The sequence below is a fragment of the Vespa mandarinia genome, chromosome 9 (assembly GCF_050613455.1).
Source record: "Vespa mandarinia isolate Hongniang chromosome 9, ASM5061345v1, whole genome shotgun sequence".
NCBI classification, from domain to species: domain Eukaryota; kingdom Metazoa; phylum Arthropoda; class Insecta; order Hymenoptera; family Vespidae; genus Vespa; species Vespa mandarinia.
In genome coordinates, this window is record NC_140818.1 from 6,365,331 (window position 1) to 6,381,709 (window position 16,379).

General features: G+C 34.7%; 1 protein-coding gene across 3 annotated transcripts in view; it reads right to left on the reverse strand.

Moving 5' to 3' along the window:
- The window catches only part of LOC118443274 (neural cell adhesion molecule 1-B), a 112,044-nt gene that overhangs the window by 16,332 nt on the left and 79,333 nt on the right, over positions 1-16,379 (reverse strand). For all 3 annotated transcript variants that reach the window (XM_035870009.2, XM_035870008.2, XM_035870003.2), the window contains exons 3-7: positions 16,041-16,252; positions 14,573-14,890; positions 5,852-6,003; positions 3,319-3,594; positions 2,463-2,622 (exon numbers count right to left, since the gene is read on the reverse strand). In XM_035870009.2, the coding sequence (XP_035725902.1) occupies positions 2,463-2,622; positions 3,319-3,594; positions 5,852-6,003; positions 14,573-14,890; positions 16,041-16,252 (1,118 nt within the window). The remainder of the gene's footprint in view (positions 1-2,462; positions 2,623-3,318; positions 3,595-5,851; positions 6,004-14,572; positions 14,891-16,040; positions 16,253-16,379) is intronic.

The following is a 16,379-nucleotide window of genomic DNA, read 5'->3' on the forward strand; positions in this document are numbered from 1 at the left end:
GCAATAAGATCGAATGCCATCAAACGGAAGAAGAAGCATCGAAGCTGGCGGGTTCGTTCGATCGATCGTCTAATAGGAAATTCCCTTGACATCGGTATTTGCGATAGGCCACGGCATACGGAAGTCCCAAATGGCAGGAACATGATTTACGTTAGCGGAGAAGCCGAGGATCGCGAATACGTATGTATATACGTATTATACACACACACACACACACACACACATATATATATATATATGTATAAACGATGGTTCATATATATATATATATATATATATATATATATATATATATATGGGGCACGGTAGGGTGACGCTTTCAATCTGGCGCATTTGATCTTCCTAGTGATATTAATTGCTAATAAGAGAAATTGACAGCACTGGTAGGAGATCAAGCATGTCGCAAGACCGTTCACGTTTCCATCTTCACTGATGAAGGAGAAACAACTTTACCGATCTAATCAAATATCGACTCACTTTAAGCTTGATCTTAAATATTTCATTCATTTGATCACGGTGAACATCGTAATGAATGAACACCATTCGAATTTTAAATCGTATATACAAATAAATATTTTATATAAACTAATCAGTGAATTAAATTTTTTTTTTTTTATTTAAATTATTAGCCACTTCGATCTGACATATAAAAAATATCCTATTGTAAGATAAAGAAAAAAATAATAATAATAAATGTAATAATAATATTTAGATATTATTTTTGAGATTATCATATGAAATGAGTAATACAATGATAGATATTCAGATATAAATTAGCACTGGTGCATGACTCTAATGTGAGATCAGTTAAAATATTATAATTATCTTATAAGTATTTATAATTTCTTATCCGATAATATTAGTATTAGATCGTATTGAGTAATATAACATTGTATTAATAATTACGTAAAAAGTAATGTGAAAATGTATTAAATTAAATATATTATTATTTATTTGATATTATTTCAAAACTTCATTTATGTATATCTTTCATATCCTATACTATTTACGATAAACTTATAATAAAACATTCAAGATTAGAAATCTATTTAGGACTCTTTTCGCGTTATTATTTCCGCGATGATGTCACGCGATAAGATTGCTAATGCAGACAAGGTCGACCTAGGGCGTAAACACGCACAGATAATGATCGAAGGGCGATCGAAATTGATATCAGCGTTGAAGGGGTTGAAAAGTAACGATATAGGTGTTGGACTATCTCTGTCTGCCACTCTCTCTCTCTCTCTCTCTCTCTCTTTCTCTTTCTCTCTCTGACTCTCTTCTCTCACATCACACCGACCCTGTCCTAGCTTAGCACATTGCCAGACTACCTTCACCCACACATGAATATTCAGCTACGCTTTCCATACATTGAATATGCATCGCAGTCCTTCCTTCCCTCTTAGGTCATTTACAAGATGCAGATACGCCGAGCTACCACCGAGGCCACCTACCATTCTAATAGAATAACCCGCTCTGTGTTTCAGAGAAAACTATCCACCCTATCTTCGTACCCATCCTCCTAGCCGTCTTTCTCCCATTCTCCGGTGACCCTTTGGCCTTTCCTATTCCCTCGGCTATACTCTCACTCTGTCTCTCTCTCTCTCTCTCTCTCTCTCCCTTTCTCTCTTTTTCTCCCTCTTTGTCTCTTTCTCTCTCTTTCTCTTTCTCTCTCTCTCTCTCTCTCTCTCTTTCTTTCTCTCTTTCTCTTTCTCTCTCTTTCTCTTTCACACATATACACACATGCTAACGTGGAGTCTCTCTTCTCGTTTCCTCGACGCACACTCTCCCGGTGAGTTGCTTGCCATCGATTAAGTAATTAACGAGGAGTCGAGGCGTTCGGTGAGAATGGCCAAATTAGAGAAATGCTTTCCCAACGACGGCGAACGCCTTAACCGTAATTGCTCGAGAGTGTTACATGACGAAATAAAATGAATATTCTGTTTGTACCAACATGAAAATATTTATGGTTAACCGTGTAACTTGATCGTTTGTAAATTGATTACATTTGATTGAGCGTTTGTTGTTGATAAGATTTAAATATTTCCTTCTCTTTATTACATTTACCATATTTCATAGAATTACTCGTATAATAATTATTCAATTTCTTTATTGGTTAAGCTTGTTTAATAATGAATTTGAAATATTTTCTAACTAACTAAACTCATCGAATTATTCGAATTAATTAAGATCGATGATATCTGCGAAGAAATAAAACTTTCGAATTAGAGGAGATTATCCATACCCGAGATAAAAATCATCTCTTCTCTGTGCCATTTTAAAAATCGACTTTTGAAATCAGCCATTTTGAAAATCAATTTTTTTTTTTTTTTTTTTTTTTTTTTTATCTACGTTCGAGATAACACATTCTTTTTCATGCATAGAAATCGAGATATTTTGTAAAAATTGCCATGGGTAGTTATCTATCGATACGTAAAATAATAAAGCTTCAATCGACTCACACATTATTTGAAGGGTCACAGGATTACTAGCGGTCTTGCCCTCGCTATTTGCGGCTAGACAGGTATAGTCGCCGGCAGAATGTCGAGTTAAGCCTCGAAGCACCAACGAGTGGTCGCTGAGAATGACGCCGGCTGTGGCATTGTTCTTCAACTCTTTACCCTAAAAGCACAGAAGTAGCAAGAGTTAGTATGCCCTTTGAGTTAACCAATGGCCGCGGACGGGAAAATTAATCAATTTTACAACTACAAAAGCTTGGCTCTTTCCTGAGAAAGTAAAAAATGGGTCTAACAAACCATTCGCCACAAACGAGATTCTCTTCGATTTCCGAGAAATTGAATTCCCTAAGGAATAAAACGTGGAATTCATTCGATTAAGATAAAGTAAAAGGAAAAATTAAAAAATGAAATTAATAGAACGAAAAATGTTCGTGAAGTTAATATCGCACCTTCGAAATTTAAAAAAAAAAGAAATAAATAAATAAATAAATAAATAAAATAAAATAAATAAAAAGATCAAATATTGTATCGACTTTTATTTAATTCCTGCCTATTTGTGTCGCAAATAACAATTTTTAGAATATTTTTTTAAAGAAAAATATAAGTTAAAAAAAATTGCTATTTTTTTGTTGTTGTTGTGCGCGTAGAACAGAAAAGATCGGAAATCTCGTATAATTTGTATTTCTTCGTGTCAATTTTCACTTTTGCAAAATCCAAAGAGAACAATACTTAGTTCGACGACATGAACGAACAATAGAATTATTTCAAACGACCAATGTCTGAAATGAATAGTTCTTGTTCGTATCCTGTCAAAGCCTTAGAAAACGATAACGTTCATGATGTTACAGTTTGTACTTACGTCTTTGAACCAAGCGAGTTTGTACACTTTAGGATTCGCTTTCACTATGCACTCAAAGTACACGTCGTCACCCTCTTTGATGTCATCTGGATTAAGTGTCTCTCCCATCCTCAAAGTCACCACCGGTTGATAGTGCACCTCCAATCGCCACTTGTCTTCCATAGCACTGTCGGGAATCAACGGGTTCTCAGCACGGCAAGTTAGATACTTTCCGTCGTCATCGATACTCGGTACGAAGCTCAGAATGCTCATAGTATGATTATTGTCCATAGGATACTGCAATGTAATTGGATATATATAAAAAATACGATATCATACAACGTTTTTCAATGGAATGATCGATTTTTCTTGAAAGACCGTCCTATCTTGTGAATATCAATGTTAATTTCGATTGATAAGAAAAAAAAAAAGGAAAAAAGAAAAAAAAAAGAAATAGAAGAAACAGAAAAACATCGACTTGGAGATCGCAACATACGTACTCGCGAATGCAATGAGAATTTTCTCTCGATATTTACGATGAAAAGGATTGAAAATGAATACAATACGAAAAAGGGAGATATAGTAGGGACAGGTCGCTGACTTTACTCCCTTTCTATTTCGCTTTTTATCTATCTATCTATCTATCTTTCTCTCTCTCTCTTTCTCTCTCTCTCTCTCTTTCTCTTTCTCTCTCACTTTTTCTCTCCTTCGTTTTCCACGATGTCATTTTAATGATAGCGCCGACGGGCATGAATATCGGGGAAAGGCTACGTATCTGCATACATAGAGAACGCGATGAATGGAAGTAATGGTTCGTCAGGATGAATGTCGTGTACCACTCTCTTTCTCTCTCTACACCTGTCTTTCACCTATCCTCTCCACCACCTATCTCCTTTTAGGTTAGTCTTGTTTCTCTTTTTTTTCCCTCCTTTTGTAAACTAGTACAGTGCTGAACTTTCGATTTGTCTCAAAGCGATACGATAGATATTTACCGATAGAACCCATTGAGAACGTCATCGTCTCTTTCTCTCTCTCTCTCTCTCTCTCTCTCTCTCTCTCTCTCTCTCTTCTCAATTCATATACGACGTATGGTATCATCAAAATAAAATAGTATTTATATTTATTTAGAAAATTACTGTTATAAGAATATTATTAAATTTCGATTAGGATTTTCATGGGAAAAATTTAAAATTAATGTCACATAATTCTAAACATTTTTGTGCTTAATACGATTTTACTATTATCTACGGAAAGAACGATGGATATTATGGAAGTTTCTTTACGTAGAAATAATACTCAATGCCGATGGAAGAATAAACGACTTACAACGAATTAGATGGCGAACGCTTTGCACGCTGCCATTGCTAGCTTCTCTTGGAAAATCGACGAGGATCTCGCGTGATGCAATTTTACACCTCATTATGCGAGTTAAGATTTCGTAATAACAGAGCGGATACGTAATACGCTATAATTTCTTGCAAGATAGTCGCACGGACGTATCGAATAAAATTTTGAATTACGTTCGTGCTTCTAAGATAATAATCGAGTATAATGACAGATGAAAAACAATAGATAAACTTTACAATTTCTCATTTACGTTGAAGTTAATTACGAAGTAAACATGGCAAATATACTAATAAATACGAAATGGAAAATTGAAAGAAAGAGAGAAAGAGAAAGAGAGAGAGAGAGAGAGAGAGAGAGAGAGAGAGAGAGAAAGAGAGAGAGAGAGAAAGGGTGAGAGAGAAAACAAAAATGAAAGAAGAAAATAGACGCAACAAGAAAGTTCGTCCTTAAAGAAGGAATCCGCAGGATAACTTGCGAATTTTCGCGTTCTTCTCTGTCACCTAGCGCGAGAAGGCGAGTTCAAGTCGAACTTCAAAGGTCAGAAAACGAAGTAGAAGTAAAAAAGGTAAAAAAGAAAAAGAACTTGGATGGATAAAAGACGAAGAAGGAAAAGGAGGTTGTTGAGAGTAAAACGAAATAACCGCAGTCGCCCGAACTTTGCTTGGAATCCCTGAAAAGTATAAAGAATTTTAGAGGACGCCGGTGGTTTCAAGAATTTTCCTCGTCCTTTACTTCCTCCTCTCCTCTAACCGTTTTCGCGATTCAACGCTTGAAACGACTATATCGAGTTGGTGGGACACCTTAATAAAAACGAAAAACAACTTCCTCACGAGTCTAACACTCGAGAGATCAACACATTGAAGAAAGAGGGAAGAAAAAGGTTAGGAGGAGGAGGAGGAGGAGGAGGAGGAGGAGGAGGAGACGAAGGATGTGGTAGAAAATCGTCTTGAAAACTAGAAAGGAAGATAGAAGATGAGGATGAACTTTCGAACTTTGTTGAGCGAAGAGAAAGAAAAAGACAGAAAGAGAGAGAGAGAGAAAGAAAGAGTTAAGATGAGTCGCATTTACGGAGCTCGAAAGTATTGTTTTGAACAAAATCGAGCGACTATGATTATTACAAAACGACGAGCCATTCCGATTTCATCAAACTTTCATAAAACTATAAGGTGGATTGAAAAAAAAAAAAAAAAGAAAAAGGAGGACTTACACTTTGTGCCATCTTCTTAATCGGTCTATTCGCTTTCCACCAGGTAATTACCGCTGTAGGTCTTGATCCGGTCGTTGTACATTCCACCTTGTAGTTCTTCTCTGCCGAAACTCGTTCCTCTTTCGTTAATATCTGAACATGCATCGGCTTCACTGCAAATGAAACATTATATATACTTTATACGATAGAATTTGTTAGTGTTCACAATCGATTGATCCCTTAAATTCTTTTATATATATATATATATATATAGAATCACGTATTATACGTATTGAATATTTATACAATTAATATTAATTCTGTTTAACATTTTTATTTTAATTAGAATGAAATTGATAAAATTATACGTTATTCAATAGGAAGAGTTTGATAAGAAACAAAACAAAGGTTAAGATTTATCATTAAAATTTACTTTTGGCACGAAATTGACTCTCCTACGTCTTAAACGTGACTAAACCACTAAATATAACCATGACTAACTCACTAAACATAACAGAAGGATAGAAGAAATGAAAACATAGTGATCGCTTTATTACAAACGACAATTTATTGCAAACATTTGTCCAAATATTTTCCAATAAAACGATATTTAATTCATACGCTTGAGTTTAATCGTCACCTTTTTCTTTTTTTTCTTTCTTTTTTTTTTTTCTTCTTCTTCTTCTTCTTTATTAATTACAAACTGGGATTATATTTATTGACAAGTGAAATTTGAAATGCAATTTAGTAATTGTTTTATTATAATAGATACTAAGGGAGTGTAGTCTCGTTTTTTTTTTTTTTATTTTTACCACCGACCTTCTTCGCGAGGAGGAGAAACAGCTCGAAGGTAAACAAACGTGAAAAAGGAGTTATCGCAAAAGTTCTTAATAAACGGGCATTATCGCGGGACGCAACGCCACGAAATATATATTGTTCTCAGTTAACTACTTTCGAGCTTCCTTGTAAACGGGAAATTTTGCGAAGAGCGAACGGTACAACTTTAACAAAGTTAGATGAATCGCCTCGCTTTCGAACTAATCCCGTTCAATCCTCTCTCTTTCTCTTTCTCTTTCTCCCTCTTCTTCGTAATACCGAACGCTTATCCGTGGAAATTGCGAGTTATTTGGACAAAACGTCAAATTGCTTTTTCCTTTTATTGTAGACGACATAAAGACGTATTTTGTACCTTTCATTACTATTAAAAGCGATGGCGTCGTTTAAAAAAAAAAAAAAATGTCCTTCGTTTTTACAGTTATGTCATTATTCAGAAATCCTATATAAAAGTATGGAAAGATTAAATTTCGAGAAAGTAAGCTTTCGAAGTTTGTTAAATATGTATAATATATATATATCTATTTACAAAATACGTTCCTATATGAGATCGATGAAATTGATCTTATTATATCGATAATATCTGAGTGCACAAATAAAAAGAGAATATTTTCTTTTATAAAATGGCTTTTGATTCATATCTTTACGACTTTTTGTTTCGAAGATATCGCCTTTTAAAATATTGTCATTTATAATTTATATTTATCCAATATTATAGTAATAATGAAAAAGTATTTATTTTATATTTAGCTGTGAGATACAAAAATATAGATCAAAAATGTAGATCACGATGTCAATGCATTTTTTTAAAATGATTATACAAATCCTATATCCGTACTTTATTTGTACTCATCAATATGGAAATATCTCCAAAACTAAAAGTTTTAAAAAGATTGAACAAAAGGATAGACTTTGTCATATCTTCTTATTATATCATTATAATACAATTTATTATAAACAATTAGTAATAAATATTTTTATTAATTCATTTTCATATATTTCAAAAATATAGAAGGTTGATATTTTTCTTCACTTTTGCGTCATATTAATAATAATTATTTAACAATTTCTTATAAACAATTTGTTAAATATAAAAATATTATATATAAAAGTTATTTCTCCAAAAGAAAATCAATGATTTTATAGATTATAATTCATGTACATAGAACGGTCCATTTTCATAATCACGGTCGATATAATCATCGTCGAAATTATAAAGGATTATCGATAAAGTTTGCATAACATGACACTTTAGAGGAATAATATATACAAGGTTTCCCTATTGCCCTTGGCAATAAGAATACTACTTCGAGACGATTACGGCCTAGTTAAATGAACTACTGCTATATGCTTGAGCGAAAGTAAGGGAATATGAAGGAGGGTAAAAGAGGGTAAAAGGATGATGGGCGAGAAAGCGAGCCGCTTCGTCGTAACTAAGTATTAGATATACTTACGTTAAATGAATGACTCCTTTTAATTCCATGCTCCACGATCTCCTTCTCTTAATTATTTCTTTTTGCTCCATCAAGAAAGTTCACCTTTAGTTCATCTATCTCTATTCCTCCTTCATTCTTTATCCTATCGAGAATCTTTACTTTGATCTTCAGCTTTAAATTCTTTTCCTTTCGTTCCTTCGAATCTTATATGTCTACATGTTATTTTATCCATTTCGTAATATTTATTCTTGATAATTTGTTTTCTTATTTTAATTTAATTAATCTTTTCTTTTTTTCATTTTTTTTTTTTTCTTTGGATGCATACGGTTCTATACGTTCGATTTTCAGTATCATTATCGTGTACATCGTAAACGCGCGCATATAACTTTGTAGGAAGATTATGGTACGTGAAGGAACTTGAAAGGAATTTAGTCACTCGCATCGATCTCACAGGAATAGACGAGCTAGCGAATGCCGATCATTCGTAATACCACACCGGCAGTCGAGTGGTGGGCCTCCTAAATTCCAGACCATGCTTATGCGCTGCCACAACTAGCCACTCGTACGACCCTAATTGCCATTAGCCAGTAGCCACTTCTCCGGAATTGGTTCACCTTGTCTCACCTCGTGGTTTCTCTCCATACACTGTCCACTTATTCCTTTATTCTATCCTTTCTCTTTCTTTCTCTCTCTCTCTCTCTCTCTCTCTCTCTCTTTTCCTTTGTAACTTCGTTTACATTGTATACCTTAATTGTATAAATCAGAAATGCACTTACAACTATTATATCAATAATACAATTGACTTTTTTTTTTTCTTTAATTCACCGATAAAATTGAATCGTACTTATCATCTTTTATCAGTTACTAATTTTAATAATAATATTATAATTATTACCAGTATAAATTATATTTTATAATTATATCTCATAATTTGACATGAAAGTGTACGTTATCATTTCTAAGTAAATAAATGAATGTGGAAATAAGTATTAACTAAATTGTGGGAAACGTGAAAGTGACGTATCTAAAGTATGCAAGAAGACTTTTCTCATGTCTCGAGAGGATGCGAGTTATACGCGAGGCCGACGTTGAGAGGGTAGTTACGTCCATCTGCCATGGCGATTTGCGATGCTGACGTCGCTCTTTCTCATCTTCTATCTTTGTTCCATTCTACCGTGTCATACCGTTCTCCTCTTTCTTTACCTTCTCTTAATTTATACGCTCGCTGGAAATTTATTAGCGGACGAGTCAGCGTGCACCTAGCGAGCATCGCGACCATTTCTATTTGAAAATCGTCTCTTCTTCCCTTTCGAAATTGAACGCGTTACGAGCTCGATGAGTCTAGGTTTCACCTCCATTTTCTTTTCGAATTACACGCGAGACCCTTCATTTGCACCTTCATCCTTTCTTCTTCAAGTATTATATTCTATACGTGTGCTGAAGTTCAACGAAAAAGAAAAAAAAAAAAAAAGAATGGAAGAAAAACGAAAAAGAGAAAATATGGATATCGTGCGTCACGCTACTACTTTGACACATTTCACAAGTTCGTGCCACGATAAACTGTTTCATAATTTAGACGTTTTGTTATCGAACTTATTCGTTGAGGTTAAAGGGCAGATTCGTAATTTTAAGAATATGCTCGAAAACTAATCTAATATATTAATATAAATCTCTTTCAATTCAAAAACATACAAATATACAATTTAAATATTAAGATCATTCTTATGAACACAGATAAATCCCAACCAAAAATCCGCATACATCCTATTCACATTTTTATGTTTAAAAGACGAATAGATCGTTACGTCGTTTAAATCTATTCATTCACGAACGTTTTTTAAAATAATATTTGTACTATTGTTAAAAATCAAAATATGTTATAGTTTTCAATTGCGATTAAAATTATCTCCTTTTAATTTTTCCCGGTAATATCAAGCTTCTAAATAAATAATATTAATGCACGAACATAATTATTTAGCAACATCCTTGTTAATTTTTATTAAACAACCGTGGACCATTTACGCAGGAAATACTGAAAAAAAAATCTGAAAACATTGCAGTATATTTTTTTAACTTTTGTCTTTCAGCATATGTTTTATTATGTATGAGCACTTTGTAAACAAAAGCGTATCGAGCTTACGCACATATGCATAGAGAAATTTCATCGTACGTACTTTCATATACTTGCTATAATTACATATACTAATTGATTGCCTTAGATCTTTTATGTATAATAATTTATTAAATTGTACAGGTAGAATTACGAACGTTTATCTTTCGTATCTTTCGATTACTTTTAGAGAAAACACGATTCTGATGTTCTAAGAGCTTAGGATAGTTTGTAAAACGAGTTACGTGGAAGTTTGTGAGTGGACGATACTCCTGGATCAAACAAAGAGTTTTGTGCGAATTATCGAGGATGAAGTGGAAGTACTCGTAGGTATTAAACTGTTCGAGACTTATCCTTACTTTGTTCCGGACGATTCTGGATCGATTGAGTGTACCTACGTGAGAACGAAACAACAAGAAGGAAAAAGGAAGAAAGAGATAGAGATACGAGTTAGAATGAAACGATCTGTCACGGTTATCGATTCGCATTGAGTTACGGTCTCGCAATGGAAGTCGAACGACTTGTGACTTTCGGATTTGTCGGATGTCTCGTTGAATTTCGATTCGACTGCTCGCTCGATATCACCGCCGTTTTCGATAGATTTTTCGTACATCGAAAATAGCTACCATCTTGAATTCTCTTTATTTCGGGACTCTACATAAACTACAATGCTTGAAACGATCGAATTACACGCGATCTTTGCGTGCGCGAATCGATACTATAATATATAATCAGATTGGTATATTACATTCCGCATACCTCGTTATTGAACCACATTAAGTACTCCGGATACATTTATTACACGAAGAAAATTAAAACATTATGAAATACGATGAAGATATAAACTGATTTTTTTATCTAGAACAAAATGAAAAAAAAAAAAAAGCAAAGATTTGCCGGGCACAAATAAACCATTTCTTAATCAAGTTTCAAGTATCAAGAATTTAATAACGGCTATTATTGTTTGCTTAACAATGGTCAATTAAATAGATCGCAGAATGTATTTATTGAAATTAATTGTGACATAACAGATTGTATAAAAATAATTTTTCCCTTCTCGTATTAAATACATTTTAAATATTTATTTAAATATTTATCCAACGATCATCTAAAAGACAATGATATTGATCAGTGAAGATCCTCGTCCGATAGCAAAGTTTTAATCACCTTCGCCTTTTCGATTAAGCTGACTAAACGCTAATGACCATAGATAAATTCAATTACGTCCATCACTTATAATGAAAGTTATAAACACTAAATATACAACGAAATATATATTAGATTTATCCAAAAATTCTATCCGCTTAGTAGTCAATTGTTTTTAAATAAAAAAAAAAGAGTTTCTCAAATAATTTAATAATAAGAACTTTTTGATTTATAAGAATATATATATATATATATATATATATATATATATATATATATGTCGTGTTTTCATGAATGTATATATCGATACATATAAACATATTATTATGATAAATATTAACACATAATTATTGGCTGGAAAGATTAAAAGACATATTTTCTTTCGAATAAGTTCGATTCGATAAGAGAAAAAAAGAAAAATGAAACATGAAAAGTGTAAAAGGAAAAGGAGATTCATTTCGGCGTTGATCGCAAAACGAGACGAACGATAGGACAGGGTACGTCCAAAATGGATGCTCGGATGATCGGTCAACGCGTCGACCATGGTTATTAATCATCGCTCGTTGAACAGACTCGACGCGCATCACCGCGCGCGAATAAACATCAAGGCACGAGCGTGTACGCCCGCTTTCGTGGACGTGCCACGTATATAAACAATGAGAGATCGAGCGGACATGAATTAGCAACGGCACTAGGGACGAGCCGTTGAAGCTAAACCAACCACCGTTTGCTCCTTCATCGCGAAACCGAGGAAAAGCTGCGCTTCTGCTTCGCTCTTCCGCCATTGCAGCCATTCTACCGTCCGTTCGACGAAAGCCACCGTATAATGTCGCTCATGAATAATGTCCTGTCGGCTTCTATCCTACTAATGAAGATTAGTCGAGTTCCGTTCAAGATATTCCCAATAATCCTCTTCTATGTTATATGTGCAAGCATTGTTTCAGCATTAATTTTACCAACCCCTATATATATTATATATATATATATATATATATAATTTCTTTTTTTTTTTAATTAAAAGTTAAATTGGTCAAACGATTAATTAATTAAAGTGTTAAAATTTTTATCTATCGTATTTTATCTTAAGCGACAAGATTTATTTTCTTTTATATACGGAAAGAGTGACTTTTTAAAGAATATTTCACGCTTCTCTCTCAGAAAAGAGAAATCTTTTATTCGGACAAAAATAACATTTATCCAATTGAAGTAAGAATTTAGGTTGATATTGCGATTGGAGTAATCCACAAATGTGAACGATTCGATCGAAATACCTCGTTTCTATCCGATGAAATTTTACCTCGCATTTCGGCTACCCTAACCTAAGTGTGAATCGACTTTTAGACATGGTGAAACTCTCACACCCTTGAGTCTCAGTAATACCCAAGAGATAAGACCTAATTTGTGCCTCCTAGCCCACGGATATACTCGTAATCGCGCTCCTTCTCATGATTCTTCCAATGCGAAAGCTCTTGCTGTTTCGCTTCATTGAGAAGTAAAAGCAAGAGAGAGAGAGAGAGAGAGAGAGAATAAGGGTGGTATAAATGCAGTATATCAAGTCTTGGGAATTTACACGCAAAGTTGTTCCTCTGTGTGTCCTTGTGTGTACTTAACGTTCGATCACGATCAACCAAGCGTGAATTTAATGTTGGCCAGGAGTAGTAGACTAGTACTACTCCTTAATGGTTATACGCGTGTTTACATTAGCGCTATCGGCACCCTTAAAGAGTGTAACAGGGGAGAGAAGAAGTCAGTTCAACCCTCCTGCTGCTTCTCTTATTCACCCTAATATCTCTAACCTTTCAAGTACTTCGTTGTGACACTATCATTGGGATCATTTCGTGATATATCTACACTTAAGAAAAACGTTTGTTAAAATTAAAAACCTTTTCTTCAGCTACATCATTAAATTCTTTTGATCTCAGATAGGATAATCATTTATCAAGTCGTATATAAAAAAAAAGTAATATATAAAAACATCATTGATGGTTCTTATTTCCAATGAAATTTTCATATAAAACACTATCGTGATTTGTCACAGATTTTAGAACGAAGAACGAAAAGCTAATCTCTCTTTCATCACTTAATGGATTAAAAAGTCTATTTTTATGTTCCGTGACAGAATAGCTATTCTAAATTGACCTTTGTGCTTTGTGAGAAAAACGACGTTTCTAGAGTTACAAAAGTCGAACACACTAGCCAAGAAACATGGTGCAAAAGGACACGCACACGTGTTACGACGAGGAGCACCAAGCATCATCAACGTCGTCGTTCTTCTAAGCTAGCTGGCGACGCAACAACGACAAAGCTTTTGGAAGTCAGTACCGTTGAGTCTCTCTGGTGCTGTCGCACGCCAAGAGCTCGTATACGAGCACGGAATCGAAGGAAGGTGAAGCACGCTTGCACGCGATCCTCTGATCCGTCTTACAAGAGGCGTTACCGTTATCTCCGTTGGTTAATCTCGAACGAACGACTAATAGGTTCACCGTGTGAACGTGTCTTCCCTGAAACGGAACCACCTGAAAAGGCTTTCGCGGCACGCTTTACTAAAACCGTACTGAGAATGAAAATGATTGAAAAAGTTTAAGTTCTTTTTTTTTCTTTTTTTTGTTTTTTTTTTTTTACATTTCCAAGAAAAAACCTTTCCTCCTCACTTTGGGAAAGTTAATGATGACGCTTGAGAAAGCATAAAAAATATGAGTATATGTATGTATGCATAGAGGGAAAGAGAGATCCGAAAGATCTTCGTGCGGCTTTATTAAAATTTTCTCAAAGATCGCCACCACCGTCTCTTTCCTTGACTAGAGATGAGTTCGTTCAAGCTCGCGGAATTCTTCTCTTTCGCCTACGTGACAGGGAGAAAATTATCACCAAGTCACGTCAAGTGGGTCACGAAAGTTCTGAGAATGCGAGAAGAGAGATAGAGAGAGAGAGAGGGAGGGAGGGGGGAGGGGATGAGGAGGGAGGAAGAAGGTGAGGAAACTGTGGTTCTTTTCAGAAAGAGAAAAAGAGAGAGAGAGATTCAACGGATATAAAGCTGAGGGTGAAACGGTTGAAGATGGTTGGAGAGAGAGAGAGAGAGAGAGAGAGTTTCGAGGAAACGAGAGCATTCGTGGACTTTAGAGACGGATGAGCAAGATGGGGAGAAAGCAATGATTATGAAAGGTCTCAGAAATAAAGAATGAAAAAAGAAAAAGTACAAAAAGAATGATGACTTACGATTCATGTCGAGAACGAGGACCCTGCTCTGTGGCGGTACCAAGTTGGTGTTGCTGGCCTGACAGATCAGCCTTGCGTTGAGATGTTGCCGGCCGACTCTAGGGTACGACAAGTGGTTAACCGTAAGCGCAAACTCGCGGTCGTAGCTATAGGACTCGTCTATCACGTTGTTGTCGAGGTACCACGTCAGCTTTGGAGGTGGCTTGCCACCTCTAACCTGGCAGATTAGTTTCACATCGCTATCCTCGTTGTAGGGTTCCTTGATCCTCGATATGTCCTTCGTCGTGCTGTCCAGAATCTCGGGCTTCGAAGGAGGCACTGTAACGTACAAGCGAAAAGCTCGTTCCACCTGATAGTATTCAGATTATCTTCTACTAGGGTGGAAATCATATAAGTTGTACAAGCTATGGATTAGGGGATCTCCTGTTACACGAAAGTGTATCGATATAGAAGCCACTTTCTGACCACCTCTGGCATTCAAGTTGGCTGAAGGGATTGCGTTCTCAGGAAAAAAAAGTCTACGTCATATATAATTATCATCGATAAAAGTGATCACTTCTAATAAGTTTTCATAGAAATATTTTCAAATATCTGTACAAAGATGTAAGATTTTTTTTAATTAATATACGATCGTATATATGTAAACTTCGTTCAACTTTGTAAACAATGAAACCATTGTATCTGATCTGACAAAGCGTTGTTTTAATCCAAACGAATGTATTATCCAATAGGATAAAAAAAAAAAAACAAAAAAAAAAAAAAGAAAAGAAAAGAAATATGTGTTAGTTTCTAAGTATATATTTATGTCTTATATCCTCTTTTCTTTCATCTTTAATTTTGTAATAAAACGTTTTTATGACATTCTAGCCAAAGAGAAAGATGCGAGTTTTAGCTTATGCGACATTATTTATGATCTCGTGTATTTTCTCTCTCTTTCTCTCTCTTTCTGTCGACGAAAGCTTAAGATCTCACATTATCTCGTATAAAGTTCAAAAGAATTTATTAACGGGTGGGTCGAGGTAGAAGTGCTTTAAAATTAAAATTCATAGAAAACGCTTTTGTTGTAAAAAGAGCACGGGGGATTTATCGAGGAGATAAAAAGGTACCAAAAAAGTGGTTGCGCGACTACCGGCTATTCTATACGTCTATGTAACATGCATATTAAACTTGTATAAAGTTAAAAAAAAAAAAAAAAAAAAAAAAAAAAGTATAACGATAAAAAATTATTCAATTATATTCAAACAAATTGAGATATTTATCCAAGTGAATCTCAATATACTAATAAAATTAATGAAAGAGAATGTATATATGTGACGTTTGATGTTTATAATGATACTATACTAACGTTTCGTTATATAGTTATAACGTCAATACGATCAACGAGTCGAAAGATATCTTCTTCCAAGTAGCTGCAAATCAAAGGTTTCGAGCTAATTAATTTTTTTCTCCCGAACGATAAAGTACTTACCAATTACGGTCAAGTTCATCTTTTGATTTTCAGTTGGAGTGTTCTTAAAATCCACCATACATCGATAGATTCCTTCGTCCTTGGCCTCGAGGCGATCGATGCTGAGATGTGCCGGATTCGTAGCCGTGATAAAAAAAGCTCTTGATCCCAATGCCGTTGGCGATGACCAAAGTTGAGCATTGTTGAATTGTCGACGACCGCGTACGTCAAAGCTGTAAGCGATCATAATATTATTATTATACGTTATTCCTTCCAGCGAAAATATTCTCAAAAAATAATCTTTATTGGTTCGATACACGCCTACTTTATTGCTTCTATACTTTGAAAGTACGAATTACC